Here is a 24,290-nt window from a genome sequence, read left to right as displayed (position 1 = left end):
ATGAATGTTGTTAATGCTATATGAAAAGTAGAAGGGTTTAAAAAAAAAAAAGTCAAACAGTTAAGCCAGTACAGAGTTTTTGCATTTGAAACCAAATTAAGGAAATATAATTTTAGTCTCAAGTGTGAGAAACATATTTATTCCATTTAAGTGTATCTACTAAGGGAGAGACCCATCTCTTTCATAGGTACAGGGTACCCGGACCTCAAGTGTGAATTGAAATTTATATATTTACTTGTGTATTCGAATTTTTAACTCACACAAACTTTAATCACAAGCTAATTAATAGGAAGTTTCATAATAAAAAAGTGAAGACATCAACAGTCCTATGCATGTTTTCTCAAAAGAAAGTTCCACTAAGTTGAATGGTATTTACCCTATGTAAGTGTGTATGGGACTGCAGCCTAAAGTACATAAAATATATAGCTGAAACACACAAAAAGATGCAAGCAAAACAATCTCACACATATATGAACACTAACATTCCTACTTTAAATATAATTGCTTTACAAAGCTTCTCAGAAACGTTTAGGGTCAGAGTATTTAACAAACTTTGGAAGAAGAAGGCTCCTGAAATGAGGAGCAGCCATCAAGAGTGCCTCTTGAAATGTTCTTGCCATTTTGACAAAAGGTGCCATTAGGATCAGATGCCTGACCATTCTTCCATTGATTTATTCAAGTTTGAATCTTTGTGAAACAAAAAGTAGCTTGGGAATTGCCATAGAGATGTGTCTGCTCTTGACATTGCTCTAGATTTTCCTAGCTGAGCTGTGTGTTCGTTGGGTGCATTGTCTATGTATACTTTTTCACCAGGGAGTGCAAGAGCAATGCCAAATGTGCTGGTCTATGAAATGGTTTGCATTCTGAGTTGTAATGGTCCTGTTCATCAGAATGAAGAGGTCCAAGCAGAGCAAGCCAAACTATAGAGCCAAAGTAGGCAACCACCTCCGGTGCCAAAATCCCAGGGCACTGTCTCAGCTATGTTGTCTTAAAGGGAACCACCATGCACAGATGCAGCTTAGCAGCTCATCAACTTGTCATTCCAGGAAATGCCAGTGGATACTTCCCACTTGCTGAAGCAAACAGCAGCTTCAGGGTGGGAAGTTTTCATCAGGACCATGGTGTAGGGGGAAGTAATAACTTCTCCTTCCTGCACACTGCAGTTCCAGTCCTGATCCTGCCCCTATGTCTACTAATTCTTTAAAAAAAAAAACCTTTAAAAAAGCATGAAATGTGATCACACATTTCTAGTTTGGCCCAGAGTAAGCCTTCTGATTTCCAGAAGTTGCAAAGGGCATTTTAGTACAACACTTTTTTATAAAGGGGAGGAAGAAAAGAAGTGACAAGAATAAAAATATGAATACAAGAAAACAGTTTCCCAGTCACTTCTTGATTATTTCATGTGTGCTGTTACGTGGCTCAGAAGAATATGAAAAGAGGTGAGGGCGTGGTGACAAAATGTTAATTTGCCAGAGGTCATAAGGAACATTAAACCAGCCCTGGGTCCAAGATACCAAAAAGCTTTGGCCTGCACTCCCTCATATCTTTCTGTTTTGTACATCTTCCTTTGTTGATAAAATGCCATTCCTTTAATGGATAATTCTGCCAAATCATGTGGATAAAGAAGTATCTATTCACTTAAATTTGAGACCAGAAAGTCAAAGAAAGCAGACATCTACTGCTCCATTCTCATAAAACAGTACTACCATGGAAAAAAAGAATAAAGAGTGCCATGAGATACATCCTACCGAGAGCCGCACAAACTTTAATATGGTGCATCTGCATACTGTCTATGGTATGCATAACTCTTTAGAACAGCCAGTTAACTAATAATTTCCCACAAACTACCCAATACTTAAACCAGACTTCTCTCCCCCACCCCCACCCCATACACTTGTTCTGTATCAGAGGCCTACTCTGAAGCTAGCCTCTTGTTTTATTAACAAACTGTCGACTTTTGTGTACTGACCACATTATCTCTAGATCTCCAGAGATGTATTTGCATTTTACTAAAAAAGACAAGACAATTACATGGATCTAACTTTCACTCACATACAATATTCATATCCTTGGGGCATGTATAGCTCATTTTGAACATTTGGTTGAAACAAAAGCTAGTACACAAAGAGCCACACCACTATGCAGTGAAGGACATTTTGGAGTTTGGTTTCTCAAACACCAGTCCCCCATGTCATATTACCAACCATGTCTGAAACTGAGAACGTTTCAAAAATAGTTTGTGATATAGGATGGAGGTTCGCTGTGCATGGGTTAACATACTCTTTGGATCCAGTCATCATCATCATCATCTTAAGACTGACTATGCCGATATCATGACTTGGGACTGGCCCTCCCATGAAACAGGGTGAGGTGCCCGTATCAAGCAGCGGAACAGGAGGAGCAGCAAATTGTGCTGCTCCCTCCCAACCCCCCGGGAGGGCCTGCTGCCACCACCCTACTGCCTCCAGCAGGTACTCCAGAGAGCTACACCAGCCGATCTCTCACCGTGGCATTTGCCACAGAAAGAGAGTGGGCAGCAAAGGACAGGGCATGAGATGGGGGCAGGGGGGGCGTGATGCAGCAGCAAGAGGCAAGATGTGATGTGTGTTCTCTCCTGCCTGAGGCAGCATGAGAGATTGCACCAGGGCTATCATGACTCCTTTCCCCCCTCCTACCCCCCCCTTTTTGTAACATCTTGCCTGATGAAAAGATCTGGAGATTTCCAAAGCTTGCACATTTTTGTAACCTTTGAGTTGCCCTAAAAAGTTATTACACTAATATGGACTTTAGAATTTTTTAGCTACCTTTGCTCTTTTTGTTGTATCAGTTATATCACCCTGTGCTTTTGGATATGGTCAGGACTACAATGAAATACATGCTTGTACATTTAATAATTACATGAATCCAACTTTCTCTTATTTCATGTTTTGTGGTCTGTGTAATTTGGCGTGCTTCAAATGTCTACCTATAGGTGCTTCCAGATGGAGGGTTCCTAACATTAGAAGGCGATGTGCAGCTACATTCCATCTTTTTCTCCTATAAGAAAAAAGGTGGAAACAGCAGTGGGACAGCACAGGCAGGTTGTGAGTGGAAGATGATGCCATCTAAGGTGCTTCTAGACAAGGCTTTTGTGGCGCCATCACCCTGCCTCCTCCACGGAATTTTCCAGGGGGCGGAGAGGAGAAGGCCAGACATCGTCTTCCACCCATAACCTTCCTGTGTTTCCCTACTGCTTCTTGCATCTTTTTTCTTACCGCAGAAAATTCATAAAGCAGGGAAAGGTGGAATAATTGCACAGTTTCTTTAGAATGGTAGTACCAGGAGCCGTTGGTATAGAAGCACCCTCAGATCTCCTGTAAAATGTTGTGAAGAAGGCACGGTGACAAAAGCCTCGCCTGAAGGCACCCCAGGCCAGGAGACCAAAATAATACTGATACCACTACTAGCGAGACTAACGGTACTGCCCCAAAGAAAAGTGTAGCTCACTTGTGTTTTTTTAAAAAAATAAAAACAAAGCAGACATGCCCTCAGGGTGCTGGAAAAGACCCGTTCTAATGCCAGCACGTGAAGCCATTCTTTTCAAGATGGGCTTCAGCGCAAGACACCCCTCCTCCCCCCCCCCCCGAAACCAAGGCGACGTTTTTAAGGGGAATGCGGCGCCCGCCCTCGCTCGCCAGCCGGCGGGCTCCCGCTCTTGCCTGCTCCTCTTCCAACGCTCCTCTCCGCCATTTCCCGCCCAAGAACGTTCCGAGCCAATCAGTCGCTCGCCCGCTCAGCGGCCTCCAGCCGGGAGAGGTCGGGGGGAGTTCGCTGGGCCAGCGCCCCCCTCAGCTCGCCGCCCCCGCGCGCGCGCTGCGACGGCGAAATCCCGCGCCACGCGCGGCCGAGAGCAGCCGCAGCAGGTGAATGACAGCCGGCACCAGCCCGTCCGGGCGCAGGGCAGATGCGCAAGTACAGATATATATTACTGACTATGGAGGTCGCTTCTCAGCTCCTGACTGAGCCCGGTCGCCTTCCCGCTTCATTGGCTGCTTCCTGAGTCCGCGGGCAGTGGGGGCGCAACAAGGCGCGCGCGCGCACACGATGGCCCAGAGACCTTCCAGTCACTGGGCGCTTTAAAAGGAGAGTAAATAAATTAGTAGATCGCGGGTTCACGACGGTTGCGCATCTACTGTGGTGGAAGGCGCAGAACCCAGTGGCTCAAGGAAGGAAGGAATCTCCTCTCGGTTGCGGGCTGTACGATCCCTGATGGCCTTTTTGTGACACCCCACCCCACTAATTTGAGAGGCTGGACTCATTGAACTCAGTGGGACTCCCTAAACATTAGGCGTTAGGTTCGAACTGCGTATCTGGATTTCTCGCAGTAGGATGGAGACATCAGTAAAAGCGGAGCATCTGGATCTGAACAGGTTTAGGATTGAAGCAATCCGCCCGGAAAAGGCTTGCTGTTGCTGTTATGAATTACACGTCTGCCACTGTCCCCACTTTCCAGCAGTGATCGGAGCCATCTGATCCATCTTTACAAAGCAAGATGATCAAAGACAGTTTGATTCTCTGTAGTGTTTGGGGGCGGTGCCAGTGGGAAGAAGAGAGGATTCTTCAGACTAGGACAAGATTTAGGTTCCAATGAGTGTGGGCGGAATATCTTATCTATGCGTGTGTGTATTTCGCTTGCTTCGATCGCGTGTATGAATGAATTAAATTTCGGAGTCAGGTATCAGAAGGTTAGGAGAATATTGTGTGTAGATAAACCTTGCCACCCCTTGCCCCTGGGGGAGCCCCATATACAATGTGGAGATGATGAATGGGCTTTGGGAGAGGAGATCGAAGCGAGGGCCGCATTGCCTCCACTCTCTCCTACAAAACTATAGGGCAATTAATTGTGCCTTGTCCCCTCATCCTTCATCTCCGTGTGGCACATATCGATGGAGATTACTGCTGATGGACCATTTTATCACCTTAAATAAACAGTCACCACCTTTTCTAACCTCAATCTAATATATGGGCCGTGAGCTGTTCTCTTTAAGGGCGCCGCCGCCGCTGCCTCTGCTGGAGAAAGTAATGGTGGAAAATAGCTAAATCATGGGCGTTAGTAGAGATTTGGGAAAATACACATTTAAAAACTAAAAGGTGACCAAGGGCTCCTCCCACACTTGCTCAAAGTGCTACAAGCAGAACGCCCTGGCCATTCGACAGACCTCGAGGGGGCTTTGCATCTTGCTCTGTTAGTTTTACACGATTCAGATCGGCGATGGTCAGAAATCTTCCTCCCCTTTGTTTTTAAACCCCCTGAGGGCAGGAAGGAGGAAGAGTGGTTTCACCTCCAGTTCAGAAAGGTGGACCACAAGAATATAAAACAGGATCTAGGATGCAATCCTAAAAACATTAACATGTCTCACCACTCTAGTTCACAGCCTTCTGCTCTGGATTAATTCATCTGGACTAGGTTTCCCTCACTCGTTCCACAAATAGCCATCATCAAAATGAATCAAACCACTCTTTAGCCCATAGTTCTGAGTGGAAAAATCCACCTCCTTGTCACCTTGAGTGTAAGACCGAGTTGTTAACTGGATTTAGGAGTAATTAATCCGGACCTAGGATGAATTTTCAACTAGATTTTTTTTGGGTCTTAAATGCCACCTTTCAGTGCTTTCGACAGATACTCTCCTTCGAATCAGGGCACTTTCACACCTGACCCTTAAAGCCTCTTTTGCATGATTTGTGCCACCTGTGAATGTTACTAATGGTAAAAGTGTCACTTTTAAATGGAACGCACATTCTGGACGCGACAGGTTTGACATTTGTATTGAAGACCAATACAAGCCTCACGTGTGAAAAAGCCCTTTCTTGGTCAGGATACTACACTGAACCAATCCATTAGAATGAAAAACTATCATTTCAGGAAAATGCCATTTGACTTTGGGTCCTAATGGGTCACACTGCAATTATTTCCTCTCCAGGAACATCTCTAATTGAAACAATAGCATAAATCACTTCGTGGGTTAAAAGAAAAGAAATTTCAATTCCTCTTTGAAAATTCAACCCCTGGCAGTAACTATTGAATATTCACCTCAAAATAATGATTGGGAAGTCCTAATTTTAAAAAGAGCATATAGTGAGGCTGTGCATTTTGTTTGCATTCATAGAAGACATAGTTTAAATTTCTAAAATTAACTATGTTACAAATCAGAAAACTCACAGGTATTCTCATACTGGATTAATCCCTAGTTTATGCCTATTAATAACATACTTAAAAATAAAGACATTAACGGTAAAACTGACAAAGTCATGTTGCATTATTACCTTTTCAATTAGTATTTGGCAATGTCAATAGTAACAACAACAACCACCACCACCACCACCAGGTATTTGTGGTTAGAGGGCTTCTGAATCTGGTTATGTGGGATTAAGTACAATCAGCTTTATGTCTGTTTGTGTTACAAACGTAATTAAACTTTACAATTATGAGACATATTCTGACTGAAGAACATCTGGATTGAACAAATCTGCATCTAGATTTGTATCTCAGTTAAGCCAAAATGCTTGCACTCAGTGTGAAGCTGAGGCTGAGATCTTACTTGGACACGAAGTGGAGAAGAGACCCACTAAAACTGGGCAAAACGACAGATCCAATAACTTGCCTTAACTGGGTTATAAGGGCAAACTGCGAGTTTTGCCAGCGGCTTTTTAATCAACTGGGATGGCGATATACGTATATATATGTCAGAATAATCAGGATGAGAATAATGGTTCAGGGAGGGCAGATAAATGTACCCATCATGAATTCCAACAGGTCCTTGTGTGAGGAGATGTACTTCCCTCCTCCCCGGAATTATTCTCTTTCTGGCACAGAACTTCAGAACGTCTGGTGGTTTTTTGTTCAAGAAACGAGGGCATTTTCACAAGTGACTCTAGGAACTCGCTTCAGTCTGGAATGAAATGAGTCACTTGTGCATGCTGTTAAGTCGGGTAAATTGCGTGTACATCCTAACCAATGGGCACATTCAAAGAGGAGACAAGCAAAATGGCAAAACCAGCCAAGTGACAAACTAACCCAGAGCATCTATTTAAGCACTACACCGCACGTAAAAGGGACCTCTGTTTTCTCGTAATTCCTCCTACCTAGCCTTTGCAGTTCATTCCCTAGCAGCCCGGCCAACTTCTCCCTCCTTGCGGGGGGGGGGGGGGAACAACGATCTCCACAGCAAATGACAATCCTCCCTGAATCAGAGATGGTTGCTGTGGTGCCTTCACCTCTCTGGCCAAGGATCTCCACTTCCCCGCGGCGACTGTGTCTCTTTTGGCTGTCCCTTCTGGCCTGCAAAAGGACCCCGTCCTTATTTGTGAACTTTTGAAAGGCGCTACTTCCGATCTCATAGAACCAGAGGTATCCGGAGACGTCCGGATGAATGCTGGGGGGGGGGGGGAGGGAGAGACCTCCACAAGGGGTTCAGCCACAATCGGCTCGGCCCGCCAGCCTCAGCGCACAATCCTAGTGCTTGGATATCAGCCGAGTAGATCTGCCAAGCGCCGAGGTTATCCGATCGGAACCAGGTCCCGTCGAAATCAACCGGACCTACTTCCAAGGAAATGGGACGCCGCGGGCAGAGGGTGAAGGGCGACATGGCTTGATATCCAAGGTCTGAATGGGTTATTATGGAGGAGCAAGCTGCAATCCAACATAGATCGACGGTGGAACATGTCTACTCAGAAGTAAGCTCTATTAAGTTGAATGGGGCTTACTCCCAGCGAAGTAGGTCTAGGACTGCAACACCTGAATCCTTTACAACTCACAGGCTTCGACCTCGCCCCCCCCCCCACACACTGTGTGTTCAGTTGTGATATTTCCCTATTTTACAACAAAAATCTATCTATGAATGAATCCCACCCCACCTCCCAGCTTTTTGACCCGGTAGCAGACCACGTGGTGCGTTTCACAAGCCACCTTTGTGTAAGAATCGCCGGACTTTACCGAGCTCATTTTGAATCCTAGGGAGGAGAAAACAGGCTCGATCCTGAAAAGTGGTGCTCATTCGGAGGTCAACCCTGTTTTTACCTTTGCTGTTCTTTGTAAGCCCTTTATCTCCTAGATTTACAGAGCTCTGTCTCTGAGAAGTCAGACACGTATTGTTGGCAATTAAAACCGCGTCTCAGAGCCCATTAATTTATGAGCCAGTAATTTATGGGATCGGATTCTCTCTCTCTCCGGTTCAGAAAACACGGCCTGCTTTGCCTCTGAGGGAAATGACGCACGCAAATGTCAGGTCGCGCACAACGACGCCAGGATCCGAATGAGAAAAAAGAGAGAAATCTTTTGAGATGTGGAAAACCGGGACAAACCAAAACCGACTCAGCCGGTTTCAGAGGCTACAATCCTAAATACCTTTGGTAGAGCGTGAGCCCCATTGAACACAATGGGACTTGTGTTGGAGGAAAGATGCATAGGATAGGATTGCGCTGTAAGGCTGCAATCCTATCCACACTTTTTAGGGGGCATGCCTCATTGAACTTGGTGGGGCTTACTTCCGAGGAAACATGCCCAGAAACGGGCTACATCTCCTGTTTCTAAAGAGATTTATTTATAAGTAAATTCAACAGGACTTACTTCTAAGAAAGTGTGTCTTATTCTACTATACAATTAAAAGAAGCCAGGGTCATTAACATTAAAACTGGGACGTTTCCCCAAGTCCTTGAAACAAAATGAAACTTTCAGGTGTACATTTGAATTGTTGTGTTCTCTACCCAATTTACTACCCAGTTATGCAGGACTATTTAGATTTAAGACGAGTTTGTCCCATTGATTTCTATGGAGTAAGTAAGATTTCGAATTCAAGTGCAGAAACTTAAATGAATTGCGGACTTCTGCCAGTTTCACAGGTCTATGAGATTATCTACTTTAATCCAAAATATATTTACGCGAAAGTAATTTGATGTCATTTCTTTTCAAACAAATATTGTGAGGATCGGTTATAAATTTATTAAAAAAAACACAAATATTAATATTTAACTGGTTGAGGAGTGGCTAATTTAAAAAAACTACAGAATTAGTAAAACGTATTCAATAGAAAAAAGTATTTTCAAGCTATGATGATGTTGTTAATATTATTTCTTCTGCCATTATAGCAATAATAATAACATTAATAATAATAAATAAAAATAACGTCAAACTTCCATTACATTAGTGTCAAAGATATTTGAAAAGATTTTAAACAATTCCCAAATATTACACACAATATCTGCCAACGATCTACCAAAAACAGAGGCTCTATCTATATTGAAAAAGAAAAGTAAATCTCACGAATAAGAGCGTTAGGAAAAAGGACTCCCCGCGTTAAAAAAATAAAAAAATAAATAAAGTCTATGTGGCAGCTCTTAGTAAGGAACAGTTCTGAAATCCCCCATAGCATATTGGTTTTGACACCCAATTAGGCTTCTGACATTTATCCTTCTGAAAGCAAACTTCCTACGGAATGATGACGCTAGAAAGGCAAACCCAGTGGCCTGGTGTTATTGATGTGAACAAGCGCAGAAAGGTAAATGATATTTCCAAAGGGACCAGAGTAAGTTGGCTTTGGGGGGGAAAGTTAAACTCTTTTTTCTTTGCTCCCAAACTGTGTTCTCAGTATAGGGAACGTCCTTCAAACTTTGGCTTTCCATGCAGAATCTAGATAAGCCTGTGTGCATGTGTGTGTGTTTAAACCCTTTTGCAGTAAAGTTCCAGAAAAGCAAGCCTTTGATAAGAAACCTGTCACCATTCAATCCGGCTGTACAGTGACTACATTTTCCAAAGAAGAAACTTTGCTGGCTACTTCAGACCTGATCTCATTGTCTTGGTAAGAAGCCCTGTCAGTTTCAGTTAAACTTACTTCTAAGTATCTTTTCTTGAAACTTTGGGGAAGTAAGTTCCGCTGCAGTCGATGGGGCATACTGCAAAGCTAATGTGTTTACAGACCGAGGCCTAAGCATCTCGAGGAGTTTAGTTTAGAGACTTTCAGATTCTGGGATTTTGGATCATCGATCTTGTGTATGCTATTTAAGGATGAGACTTGGAATGCACTCTCAGTGCGTACCAGTGATTAAGGCAGCAACCCTCTCCGCAATTCCCTGGGACTAAGCCCCATTGAGTCCCGTGGGGCTTATTTCGGAGTAAACCTTGTATAGGCTTGCTTCGTGAGCTCTCTCCAGGAAGATGAGAGAGGTCTCAAAGCATCACTGGAGGCAATCTCTCTCCCACCCCCCGCCCTCCTAGTAAAACTACACCCCAAACCTGAACGCGGTGCCCGAGGTGGCTACGCCCTACAGCGCCTAGGGAAGGGTGGGGTGGGGTACATACGGTTGTTGGGGTCCCCGGTGTGCTGGTTGAGGGGAATGATCTCCATGCGCTGCTGCCCATACAGGTAATAGTCCAACTCCTCGGCAGTGCAGCGAAACCTGGCCGCCGCCCTCTCGCTGCACTTGGCCGCGCCGCCGCCGCCGGCCAGGTCCTTGATCTGCAGCGGAGGGACCGGGGCGCCCGTCGGGGAGTCGGAGCTCTGGATCGGCCCGAAGACGGGGATCTGAGCCACCGGCAGCGAGGTCAAGCTGGCTAGGGAGGCGGCGGCGCACGAAGACGGGGCGGACGACGGGGTGGACGAGGAGGAGGAGGAGGACGACGGGGTGGACGACGAGGACGACGAGGCGGCCGAGGAGAGCGCGGCCGGCAGCGGGCGGAGGCTGTCAGCCGGGGGATCGACGGCCCTTTCGGGCGCCTGGAGGTGGCCCAGCAGCCCGGCGCCGCCTTTGAGCTGGCTGCCGTGAGGGAAAAGCTGCTGCCAGTGCTGGAGGTAAGCGGGATCCACCTTGAGGAAAGCCGACCCGCCGGGCTCGCCGGGCTTCAGCATCTTCGCGAGCCTGGAGGGAGAAGCGGGGGGACGGGGTGGAGACGGGAGAGCGCGCCGTGAGGCAGGTCCCGCCCGGGCCTCCTCGGCGGAAGGGGCTCGGGCCGGCCGTCGGGCGAGAGCAGGAGGAGGCTCGGGCCGCCGGCGACGCTGGGATGGCTTTGGCTGAGCAGCCGCGGGGCCGCGCGGGAGAAGGTGCCTTCTCCACGAGGGAGGACGCGCGCTTGTTGCCAGCCGAGGCGCGGCGCGGCGCGGCGCCCGCCTCACAGGGGACCCACGTTTCGGGAAGCAGAGCGGGCAGCCGATCGCTTCTCCCGCCCAGAGACGGACCCCCTCCCCTCCCCTCCCCTCCCCTCCCGCGCCAGAGAGCTCCAGAGACTCCCTGCCCCCGCGGCCCCGCTCAACCGCCCCGTTTCTCTCGCCCCCCCCCCCGCGCCGTGGGCGTAGAGACCACCCCACCCCGGGGTCCTTCCGCCCGCTCCAGCCGAGCGAGGGGCTCCCACTGGCCTCTGCGGAGCGGCGGCCGTCCGCGCCGTCCCCGCGCCGACCCGCGAGAGAAGCCGAAGGGAAACCCGCCCCCAGCGGGCCGGGCCGGGCCGGGCCGGGCCACTCTCCCCGCAGCGTCCCGGGGAGAAGTTGGCGCGCTGCGAGGCAACTTCCACAGACCGCGGCTTCCCAGCCGTCCCGAAGGGCCTTTCTGGGCAAACCCAAGAAACCCTTTCTTGGCGATCCCGCCCGCCCGCCCGCCCGCCTCTCCCTGTACCTGGATCTCGTCGGGGCTGCGCGGCGCTGGAGCGGGGCGGGATTGCGCTCTCCCCGCGAGGATCCAGAGCGGGGCGGCGGGGGCGCGAGCCGAAGAGGGATCCGCTTCCGAGCCCTGGAGCTGAAAGCGCGGCGGAGGCGGCTCAGCTGCGCGACCCGGGACGGGCTGCCGCGTGTGCTGAGAACGGCCCCCCTCTCGCTCGTCCTCGCCGCGGCGCTCTGCGGCAGCAGCGGCCGGGCTCGGCTGCCTTCAGCGCTCTGGCAGCCTCTGGGCCAGACACGTGGGTTTTACGACAGCACTAAACACGAGCGTGTGCGGGAGCGAGAGGGAGAGAGGAGGGGGGAGGGAGGGCGAGCCGGGGGGGGCTGATTAAACTCGCAACCCTTTAGGCCCCCCTCCCCCTCCCCCTCCCCGCCGCCGCCGCCGCCGCCGCCGCCGCCTCCCGTAGGTTAAGCTCGGAGCGTTCTGGATTCGGAGCAGGAGAAAACCCGCGTGGTTGTTTCCTTCGCCCCTCGGACGACTCGGCCACAGGGCTTGAGCGAAGGGAGCGGGATGGGATCGGCAGCCGCGGGTGGGTTTCTGGGTTCGGGAAGATGGCCCAGTGGTCCTGCGGGGTGATCAAACAGCCGGTCTGCCAAGACGACAACTTGCTCGGAACCCAAACTCCGCGCACCAGCCGCTGTCCGGGTTTCCAGCTGCAGGCGGATCGGCCGCGTGTGCGGGCATTCCTCTCCTCTGGAAGTCCAGTCAGCCCGGAGGGGTTCAAGTGTTTGACCCTTTACTTTTACTTTTTGTTGTTTAAGTCTTTGATACCGTGTAAAACGGCTGGCTCTTAACTTTCCCTGGGTTGGAGAAGGGGCATAGATAAGGTCAAACTCCTCTTTCAAAGGAAAGCGCTTTGTATTCCCCGCTTTTTCTCTCTCAGGGTTTTTTGTTGTTTGTTTTGTTTTTTGCGCGATCGGTGTGATCCGCAAGCCACTTGCGTCGGTTCAAACAGGACTTGACCTGCACACCCAGGCAAGCCGTTTCAAATCTGGTTTGACAAAACAGACCTAATCACTCTATGGACCGTCATTATCACTTCAACCATTAGGCCAGAATTGCAAACCAAAATGGTTTTCCTCCGCAATCTGTTAATCTCTCAGACTTCCCATCCAGTCATCTCTTTACGGTGCAACAGTTTTTATATTGCAGTTTACCTATAAAGGAGAGTGGTAGCCTGCTAAGCGGTTAAAGCTGCACCCCTATACCCACTTACCAGAGAGTAAGCCCCATTGGGCTCAATGAGGCTTAGTTCTGAGTATACATGTAGAGTACTGCGTTGTAAGATGTATTTCCTATTTCTTTGGTCAAAAATAAATGAACAAAACTAGATTCTCAACATTCAGATCTGGCGATTGTGTAGAGGTGTAAAGACATTTGCACAAGAAAAAAGAGAGAGAGAGAGAGAGAGAGAGAGAGAGAAAGAAAGAAAGAAAGAAAGGGTTGTATCTACTGTTAGACTACTTGGACACTTCCCATTGAAATGAATGAGACTTAAATTAGACTAACATTGCAACCAGCCCACAGGATGCAACCCAAAGAACACGATTACGCCCTCTTAAATCTCCCTGACTTAAGTCGAAGGAAATATACGTTTAGTTTGTGTTAAAGTGTTAGTATATAAACTAATCGGAACCATTTTTCCCAGTTTGGTTTTCTGGGATTGTACATAATTCGGAGTGTGCATTCAGCGAGAAAATCGAACCCACCAAAATATGTAAGAAGGTGCCACCAATTTCAGACGAGCTCACTTTACAGGCAGAGAAGAGGTGATTGATTGGCTTTATTAGGCGTAGCCTATCAAAAAGGGAATAAATGAATCTTTACAGTTATCTCTCCCTCCCTGCCGCATCCATATAGAAGATGCTTATCTCGTAGTAGTTCAACAATGAGTAGTCTTCATATGCCAGTTTTTACACACTCCGTTTCTCTCTCTCCCCCCTCCCCCCGCCCCATTCTTTGCTTTTTACTGAGCCTGGGAACACTATTGCTGTTTAGTTTTTGTCTGTGTCCAAGGCAGGACGTTTTCACACAAATCTGAACAGAACTGTTAGGGCGAAAAGAAAAAGAAATGTTTTGACTGGCGTCATTGTGACAAGGTCATTCGTCATTTTTCGGGACAGATTGATAACACCTAAGTTAAAGGCAAACACACAGCCAAAGAGGCGGATTGGAGACAAGGGAAAAAGAACCAACTCCTGCAGTTTTCTGGGGTAGAACACTGATCGTCCAGCCCTTTCACTGCCTATGATCAATTCGACTGTGTCAAGTATTACGAATTTTCATTCCTTCCCCTCCAGTCATCTCCTTTTAGAAGTCCTGACATATTGCTCTCTAAAGCACTGAGGTGGAGGAAAGGAGATGGACTCCACGCAAAGAAGTTTTATAAAACTACGAAGGTAAAATGTCGAAAGAGGTACAAAATAATGAATAATTCGAAGAGTTTTCATGAAGTTCCCGGGCGGATGTCTGCCCTGTCCTTTATTTAAGACTGCAGTGCTACACATAGTTACTATCAAGCAACAGAGTGGGACTTACTTCTGAGTAAAGATGCATAGGCTTGAAGTGACAGTCACTAAAATTTAAACTGTAATTCCTCTAATCAATATAAATCAAAGCGTTGAGGATGCTGTCAGGCTGTCATATTAGGCGGCATCTATGGTTCCGATTGTTGAGCTCTTTTTATAAAACCTTAAAAAAAAAAAAAAACTAAATTGCGAATAATCTTTCAGAGGAAGAAAAAACAACCCAACAATGAAGAGGATGCTCGTGGCCGATGTGCTTAAACGCATTGTCAATAGCTGCATTTGTCTTCCAGACTGTTGCAGAAGGAAGGACAGAGAGTTCGGTGTGGACAGATCGACGAGAGGCTATTTGCTAGAACGAATCAAACGGAATCCCTTCGGACACAACAAGGAAGCCTTCTCAGCCGGGGAACCGGGTTCTCTTGGAGATCTCTGAGAACCCCAGCGTGATTAAAGCTGAACTTTAAACAAGGGTTTATACAAGATTAGTACAAAACTTTTGTCACCCACACACAAGTCCCTTAAGCATTAGGGCCTGTAGACACACGGAGGGGCAGTGACGCTGGATCATCCCCTCCCTAAACTCGCTTTTCTGGAACTTTACGGCAGCTTTAGACAGGTCTTGGCGGACCACTGGTCCACAGCCTCTCAGCCCTCGCGTTTGTGACTAAGCCTGTGGAACTGTGTTCCTGGGCAGACCTCCCTTACCCCGTCCTGTCATTTATTCAGAGTCCAGCCAGAGATAAGGAGATCTACTCAGCTTTGTCCAGGTAGCCATTGGCCGTGCTGGCTGGAGGTGATGGGAGCTGTAGTCCAACAACACAACTGGAGGGCACAAGGCTGGGGGAAGGCTGGTCTAAGCCGCCTTGTTAGTTAGTTTGTTTATTTACGGGAAGGAATATAATTCAAACGTGGGTAAGTAATGGCTATGAAAGGATCAAGTGACGGCCCAAGAAGATCCCAAACAGCGGATGACCCGATAACTGGGCAAGGGACGCAACCTGCGCCCTCCCCGCCAGTGATGCTGCTCGCCTGTCTTGGTCGGAGCTGAAGAAACTGCTTCAGTGTGAGTTGGGAGCGAGAGAATGGGCGCGGGGGGGGGGGGGGGCAGCAGACATCCGGGTGATCCGTGTGTCCGCCGCGGGAGCAGAGAGTTGAGAACCGAAGTGTGACCAACGAGTGACCCTTTCACTTTGTGTCCTCCTCCTCAGACGGTCTGGTCTGTCCCCGCCTGTGTTATGTCTCGCTTTTCCCCCTTTGCTTTCCCTTAATATGCCTCTCTGGGGGGCTTCAGCGTTATTATTTCTTGCTATTTTTCAGAATGTGGCTTCTGTGTTTAAAGAAGTGACAAGACACCGTTTATTCTACACACACACACACACACACACACACACCTCGTTGATTCTAATCGGGTTTTTTTATGATTATTATTTATAGGACGAGCACTGAAACAAATCACATCGAACGTTTCGAAAGCGATCAAACTTTGATAAAAATCCACCGCCCACACCAAATCGATTGGTGAATATTTGTTAGGAATCCATTCCCAGAGAAATAAATAAGGAAGGGCAAAGTGTATTACATGCAAAAAGGTGAAACGCCGTGGCGTTTTTCTTCATTGATTAATGACCTCTAAAATAAAACAAGCGGGAAGAGGAGCCAGGATCGATAAATTAACTACCTCAAATCCATCATTTTTTTCCCTGGGAATATTACATAGATCTCCCCTCTCCCCCATCCCTTTACCCCGATTCTTTCTCCTTGAGAAAGCAGGAGGAAACACACACGCTGGGCGAAGCGAAAACCCTAAAGAATATATTGAATCGGGGAGACCCTATCTGATTTCGTTTGACACACAATTAAAAAAGTTTCCTTTCATATCAATTAATTCTCCCGATCTGAGGGGGAAGACAAATGGTCGGGTGCCTCTGACAGGAGACCGATAAAGGCTTCGGCAGCTTCCTTTCTTGCCTTGGGCGCCTCTTCATCCCACTTTTAAGGTCAGGAGAGCGGAGTTAATAATTCATTAATAGAGACATTTATTCTGAAGCGATTCATGCCCCACTCCCTGCACACCCAAGCGGAGCGGGGCTGAGATTTAGTTTTCTGCCAAAGGGGGGGGGAAGGCGTGGGATGGAGGGGTTGAGAAAGTGTTTCAGACGCGAATAACTGTTCTTGTATTCTCAGTGCCTGGTGTTAAAAAGAAAAGCAAACGCGTTCGGAAAGACGAGGCTTCCAAACTGAGAGCGCATTCGCTTCCTTCCTTCCTTCCTTCCTTCCTTCCTTCCTTCCTTCCTTCCTTCCTTCGCAGGGCTCCACAGCCCTGATTAAGAACGGGCGTTCATTCTCCGCGTCCGCCTGGCTCCCCAACCTGCCCTGTCTCTGGCGCATCTCTGTGATTCATTCAGTCGCGGCCATCGGACCAGCCTGGGTGGGGGGTGGGGAGGGGGAATCGTCCGATGTGTCCTCTGGGAGTTCAGCTGGCATGGTAGAGCCAGACCCAGAAAGTCACGCCCTGGCATAAGATGGCTGGCAACAATGGGCCACCGTTGGTTTTGAAAAATATTGTAAGAGAAAGAGGCTAGAGAGGAGAGGGACTAAAAAGAGGTGTGTGGGTGTGTGGGGGGATAACAGAATGTAAAGAAAGAAGAGTTGTGAAGAAGGGGGAAATTCTGCAGTCTCTCACCATTGTCACCACTGTGCTCACAAGCTGAATGTGCCCAATCTCTTGTACATGACCATGAAGGCACGAGAACCGTGTTCTCCTTTCTATGCTACTTTTACTTTTCTTAAGGAGAAAGATAGACTGGAAATGAGGAAAAATATTAATAATTGTGACATACATTGGGGTTCTCTACAATGCCCTGCCCCCTAGAAGTTACTGGGTAAGACACTCAGCTGGTCCACTGAGTCCAGACTATTCATAATATCTCCAAATGAATCTGTTTGACTCTCCTCTTTTTAATACTTGGCAGTGAGTTTCAAAGCCAGCTGATGGAGGGAGATACGCCAAAATCTGCCCAGACCAGACTAGAGGTAGTTAAAACATGAAACATATATTTATTTATGGAACTTAACAACATCCATAACAATCAGTCATCTGATGATGATGATACAAATAATGTTTTTAATAACCTAACCTAACATCACTGATCTCACTAACTCCTCTCCCTATCCGCTACCCAAACAAAAAATGTTCGGCTCCCATTTCTCACTCAAGAACTCCCTCTGTCTTCTAACCAACCAACCATCTCTAATGCTATTCACTGGGCCAGTTCACATGATTGACAGCCCACCATGGCTTATTTAAGCCATGGTGGGCTGCGGTGCATGCTGGTGCAGGTGTACGGCCATTTTGAATATTCAAACTTGTTGTGTTGTCCGAACCCAGGCGGCAGGGATTGTGTGAGGGTTAAACAACCCTCACATAACCCATGGACTGTTCTAGGGTGATGCAAGGGTTGTTTGACCCTCACACAACTCCTGCTGTCCAGGTTCAGATGCCATGACAACCTCAGCTTGAGTATTCAAAAACCATCCAGCACTCACCACAGCTCACTGTGGCTTAAACAGTGGGTAGTGGTGATTGTATGAACTGGGTCTCTAGAATCTAAATAGATTCTGGAGTGGTAAACAATAAAAGATAAAAATAATAAAACCTCATATTGAAACATATACAGAATAAAACAACATATGAAAAGTTTTAAAAAACAACACCAATAAAAAGGAGTATTCAAGCAGGTGAGCCTCCACTTGCAGTCTGAGGAAGAACAGTCCATGTACAGGTTTATCAGCACATATGCTGTTTGTAAGAACGAGGCCCCAGTAGTTTAGCATGGAAAACATTTGCATTGTTTTGTAGGAGTAACTCTCTCCATTTTCTTAGCCTGTATAGGAGGGAAGGGACAACCCAAGTTCTCATACATAAGCACCAGTTATGGTGTTGTGCATGTTCTCAACAAAAATTCATTACTCCTTAAACTATAGTTTTTTTTAAAAAGGCTTTAAATGGGTTTACAAAGTGAGGACTCTAAAATTTTGCAAAAGGTGGCAAGATGTCTTGTGCAACTTCTATGTGAAGAGCACCTGTCCACTTGGTACCAGTATGAATCTGTCAACTGACTCCACAAAGGCCTCCAAACAGATGCCAGACAAGTAATGACTTTCTGCCACTATTGACCTAATACGGATGTGATCCCGTGACCTTAGAGGTGAAAGGTCATGTATCTTATTACCAATTCCCTTGGCCACCCCCTGATCAGATTCAAATATTGGCGCCTGTCATTGCAATAAAATAATATGACTCATGGATCCCAACAAGAAAAAATAGCTACTGTAAAGCTAAGTGATGAAAGCAATTCATTTACAGTAAATGTTAAGCTATCTAATCTCCCAATAGTTGTATCAGTGCTCATACCAGGATGTTTGAGGTAGTGGAGGTTGTTTAAGGTGACACGCTCCATAAAGAAAAAAAACACCCTCTATCCAATGAGTTGATGGCAATTAGAATGATTTCAGATCTGAAGCACCGACTTTCAAAATTTCAGCCTATCTTTATCTAGTTAGTCCTTTCTTCAAAACAATATTTAAAAGAAGATACATGGTTATAAACAGGAATGCAATTAAACCTATCTCTGAGAGTGACAGAAAAGCTTAAGGTGCTGTGCAAATCAAATGTAAGTTTAATTTTGTATTTGTTGGTAAAGCATTCTGTTCTATCAGTTATGTCATAACAAACACATTCAAGACTGTGGCTGTCATTCACCTGTGAGTGGCTGATATGTCCTGCGTATTACACAGTATGCCCTGTGAAGGCAGAGATGGAATGGCTCCTCTGATTGCCATTGGATTAGCTGCTATGATGTCATAGCAAGGCATGGGCAGTCTGGGTTCAGGAAGCTGAACGCTGATGGGACCTTAGAATTAAAATTCTGAGGCCTAGATGACACGGGCTTCCAAATTACACCTTGTTGATGCAGACTGGGTGAGCAGTTCTGAATCTTTTGGTGGGAACAGACGGGTGACGCTTGCTACTTATGGCATGTGATGCACAACAAAGTAGAAGTGGTGAGTGCTTTTGGTCATAAACCACATGTTTTGACCATATCTATAACAGAAATGTTGGTTGTTGAAAGTTGTGCAAAAACGTATGCTTTTCAAAGTTTTGAAAAACCATCCAGTGTGGTACAGTAGTTAGAATGTTGGACTGGGTCTTGGGAGATCCAGGTTCTAGTCCCCACTTGGCCATGAAACTCACTGGGTGACTTTTGGCCTGAAACTGACTTTCAGCCTAACTTACCTCCTAGGTTGTTGTTGTGAGGATAATAGGGAGAGGAGGAGGATCATGCGAGCCACCTTGTGTTCTTTGGAAGAGGAAAAAAAAGTGGAATACAAATGAATGAATGGATGAATCCATGATATGTGGGGAGGATGTGCTCAGATATTGAGGATCAAGAGGGGAAAAAAATGAACACTTTGGATATGATGGATGCTCTGGATGGCGTTCATATCCAGGTCTATATGAGAACCTATTTAAGGCATTAAGAAATTTCACAACGTTCCTGTTATTTTCATTGCATCTATAGATAAAAGGGAAAGGTGTCCACAAACTGCACACACAAGCACGCTACAGGGGAGACCTGACCTACTCCTTCCTGAATGTTCAGCTTTCATTAAAAGAGGAAGGGAGGGAGAGAGAATAATAGCATAATAGGCTACAGTAGAAAGTAGGTGAACTTTAGAAAACAAAATAGGCTGTTGGGTGGGTACAAACAGATTTGTTGGAAAAACAATTATTGAGGGGAAAAAGAGGATTCTATCTCTACAATAATAGAGCACATAGAAGAGTCAGATAATAAGGCTAAGAAGAACAATTTGACACCACACAGTGTTCCTGAAGAAATAAATTAATTGCAATTAGTGAAGCCGTGATTGGGACAATATTAGATCTGTTGGATGAACAGACTAGAATAGAAAATACTATTTGTCTTGAAGCTCTGACCCTGAAAAAGGCCATGTAGTATTCCAATCAATGGTTGCTATAACTGACATAGGGTGTAATCCTATGCATCTTCAGGCCTACAAAAGTCCTACAGTTCCACCATACCCAAGCCAGCTGTGTGTGAAAATACTGCTGTATCTTAATTATGATTATTTTTTGGCATACTTGGCTTTTGCTTAATTGCTTAATAATAGTGTCTGGTTGTGATTCTGTTACCATCTTTATTGGAAATGTGCATTTTAAAAATATTATTTTCATTGAGTTTTCAATTACATGTTTACAATATTATCTATCAGTATATAGAAAATATTAAAGTGTTTTCAACTAGCAAAACACAGAGATTACATAAGGAATTGAATTATGTGATATTTAATCATATAGGCATTATAAATGCTTATGTACCCACACTTTCCCTCCCATCAATCATGGGGCAAAGCATGTGTGTATGTCCCCCTCCCCATACACACACAAATTGTAGCAAGATAAATAAGGGTGGTGATATTACCAGCTCCCACCACCAAATAGTGTATGGTGCTCCCAGCCCACCAGCTCCCATGTTTCTTGAAAAGGACAGCTAGGATTTATTTAACATGGAGTGGGAAAAGAAGGAAGACTCAAGAGGAGCAAATCAGATAAATACCATTTAATCAAAGTCTCTAAATGGAACAAAAATTAGAAGAGGATGGAATCCAAGAGTTATCCACAGGTGAGCAATTAGAGTCCTTCAGAGAATGCAATCTTCATTTGGAATGCAGCTATAGGCCTCAGTCTCTGTCACTCCATGCCTGTGGAGCTGCTGCTGGATGAAGGCTGGGTGGGGGCAGAGGACTTCTCTCCTCTCTTCCATGGTCTTCTCTAGAAGGTTCTTCTTATTCACTCTTTCTGTTTTCTTCTCAGTCTCTCCAATCTTCAGTTCTCCCTCTCTGAATGTCCTCACCGACTCTTTCTCCCCAGCTCTTCTCACAAACTCTCTCCAGGAATCTCCTGAGAAGAATCCTAACAGTAGCTACTTCAGCTGAAAAGGAGTTGCATTCTAAGCATCCTTCAGATGGCTACATTTCACAGGTTTACACTTAAAATTGAATACCCTGGGCAGTGTGTATATGTGCCGATTCCTTGTTTAGGTTGCCAAATATCCAGGCACTCCCAAACTGTGAACTTCTTCAGGGGAAATACTGCCCCATCCAAAACAGGTTGAATTCCTAATCCAGAGTCTGTCCATATCCTGACCCAGAAGCACCCTATCTTATCTAGATTATGTCTCAATTTATTAGTCCTCATCTAGCCTGTTATTACTTCTGGACACCAGTTCAGAATATCAACACCTTCCTTGACAGTAGATGAAAAGGAGAAATTGAGCTGTGTGTTACCCGCATATTGGTGGCAATGCATCACAAATCCCTGGATGATCTCTCCCAGTGGTTCCATGTAGATATTAAAAAGCATTCAAGACAAGATTGAGCCCTGAGGAGCACCACACCAAGAGGTCAAGCAAGGGTCCCCCAAAATTACCTTCTGAAACCTGTATCACCTTCGGAAACTTGTGATGCTTCATCTGGAAAAAAAGGCTGTCTAGGAATTACAGACTTCATTGTTTTGACATCAGCAGCCAACTATTCATCCCCTCTTTCCAGACCTATTTGGATTTCTAAAAACCCTAGCTTTAACTGACCAGTGGGTGCTGCTCATTCAAAAGTTTGCCCAGGCCTAGCAATCGTCTGGCTCACATCTGCAGTCTAAGATCCAAAGCACATATTACTTTAAGACACAGCTAGCAGCCACATCTTTTTTCTTTCTTCACTCTAGAGTAAGCGCCTAGGGGACCCTGCGCTTACCCTAAAATAAAGCTACATCTTTAAAGTAATGTGTGCTTTGGCCCTAATACTCACGCCTGCCTACAAAACTCACAATGGACGGTGAAATATACTCAAAATGTGTATAGGATTTTATTAAGAAAGCTCGTTGAAATCAACTGGACATTTCTTAGTAGACTTGGTTAGGACTGGCTTATTTAACAGCTTTTTTAATGAGAAAAAAATAATCAACTTCTGTTCAGTTAGCATCAATGCCACCATTATCACACATAGAGGCTACTGCTATTTAATTGTGAGAGAATCTACACTGGAGCCTGTGTCATTTGTGAGGCATCAATGCGCTGGAATTTTTTTCTAATGCAATTGCTGCTCTGTGGGCACATGTTAATGAATACTATTTATTTATTTAAAACATTTGTATCCCGCCCTATATCATTAAAATCTCAGGGTGTTGTACAGATAAAACCAATTTAAACAGTATAAACCAATAAATAATTTAAACAGCTAAAAGCATATTAAAACATTAAACAAGCTAATACCAATTCTAAAAAATCTAAAACAATTAAAACAGTGCAACTGTAGAAATTCAATGAGCCTGCAAAGGCTTTGGTGAAAAGTCATGTTTTAACTTGGTGCTGAAATGAAACCAACATCTGCGCCAATCGGGCCTCCAAGGGGAGGGCATTTCACGACTGGGGTGCCACAGCTGAGAAGGCCCTCTCCTACATCCTGCCATAGTGTATGTCTCGTACTGGTGGGACACAGAGGAGGGCCCCTACAACAGATCTCAATCCTCAAGCAGACATATATAGGGAGAGGCGCTCCCTCAGTATCCATTGTATTTATAATGTGAACAAGTGCCCCACAGCAAAGCATGATGTTGTAATTGTAGGAGGAGTATGAAAGGTCACATGCGTATTATCATTTGTGTTTTTTGCCTGAGCGCATGCCACAAGCCACAGTGTAGTGCTGCAATTGTGGAACAAGTAGGAAGTCATGCTGCCATTTCAGGTTGCTTAAAAAAAACAAAATTCCAGTAACTGCATACACACTTTCACAGCTGTGCAGGAATGCAGGTTTGAAAATAACTTTTGTGGTTATTCACAGCTGCACAGCTGTGTAGGTATACAGTGAAAAATAGTCTTAAAAAACCACAGCTTTCCCAAAGAGCAGAAACATGTGCGTAGGGGAAAATGTTGCAAAAGAGGTTCTACAGCTTCAAAACCACTCTCACTGGTAAGGGTGATAAATACTGCTAGATGGGAACATGCAAGCCTTGGTAGCACATGGAAACTGTAGATGCTGAAAAGAAGTCATGAAAGTAGTTTGGGGAAAAAGAGAATATTGAGGGAGAGATAGTGTCAAGAAAATGGGTTGCAGAGTGCATTGTGTTCTACGCATGTGAGCAGACATTACAGTATCAGGCAGTGGATGCTGGTGGCTTCACGTTTGGTGGGGCTGTGAGAGAGAGAGGGCCAATCTACGCTACAGTTTGATCTTGATACCAGTGGAGGCTGATGGGTTCGATTTCAGTGGGGCTGTGAATCCATTCTGGGTTTTAGTCAGCATCAGCCAAACCGCTAAAGGAGTTATCCAAGGTGCTGAACTCCACCCCCAAAATAGGTTCAGCACCTTGGATAGCTCATTTAGAGTTCTGGCTGGTTCTGACTAAAACCCAGAATGGATTCACAGCCCCACTGAAATCAAACCCATCAGTCTCCACTGGTATCAGGATCAAACAGTAGCATAGATTGGACCTCTCTCTCTTTATGCCAGTATGATGATACACTGGCCTGGTTTGCACATAACAAGAAGCCACAGTGGGTGAATTTTCCCCTGGGGTTTCTTGTCGTGGTGGGAGCTGCCATTTTGAAAATTCAGGCAGAGTGAGGGGCGTTGTAGCTTCTCATTATGTGTGAACCCAGCGAGGGTGGGTTGTTTGGGTTGTTGACAAGTCACACGAAACCCTAAAACAACCCGTGGGTATCCAGCACCCTAACAACCCACTCTTGCAGGTTCGCATGTAATGAGAAGCTATGGTGCATCCCTGCCACACCCTGAATGTTCAGAATGGTGGCTACCACCACAACAAGAAACCCCACAGGAAAATTCATCCACAGTGGCTTCTCATTATATGTGAACCAGGACACTTTCTTCTGGTTCTCTGTTGACTAAAGGCACCTTATTCCAGTCTAGTTTTGATTCCATCCCACTGCTGTCTGAGTAGCGTACTGCTGATCCTACCTAGAATTGAGGGATTTAAAAAAA

General features: G+C 45.9%; 1 protein-coding gene across 2 annotated transcripts in view; it reads right to left on the bottom strand.

Moving 5' to 3' along the window:
• Positions 1 to 10,880, bottom strand: part of PRDM6 (PR/SET domain 6) — a 117,826-nt gene extending 106,946 nt beyond the window's left edge. For both annotated transcript variants that reach the window (XM_084833966.1, XM_084833967.1), the window contains exon 1: positions 10,334 to 10,880. In XM_084833966.1, coding sequence (XP_084690092.1) covers positions 10,334 to 10,880 — 547 coding nt within the window. The remainder of the gene's footprint in view (positions 1 to 10,333) is intronic.
• Positions 10,881 to 24,290: the final 13,410 nt, after the last annotated feature.

This window comes from Heloderma suspectum, chromosome 2 (genome assembly GCF_057233095.1).
Source record: "Heloderma suspectum isolate Gila_16-S chromosome 2, 16-S_ref, whole genome shotgun sequence".
In the NCBI taxonomy this organism is placed as follows: domain Eukaryota; kingdom Metazoa; phylum Chordata; class Lepidosauria; order Squamata; family Helodermatidae; genus Heloderma; species Heloderma suspectum.
Note: the sequence above shows the minus strand (reverse complement) of the source record. Positions and strands in the feature narration are given on the sequence as shown.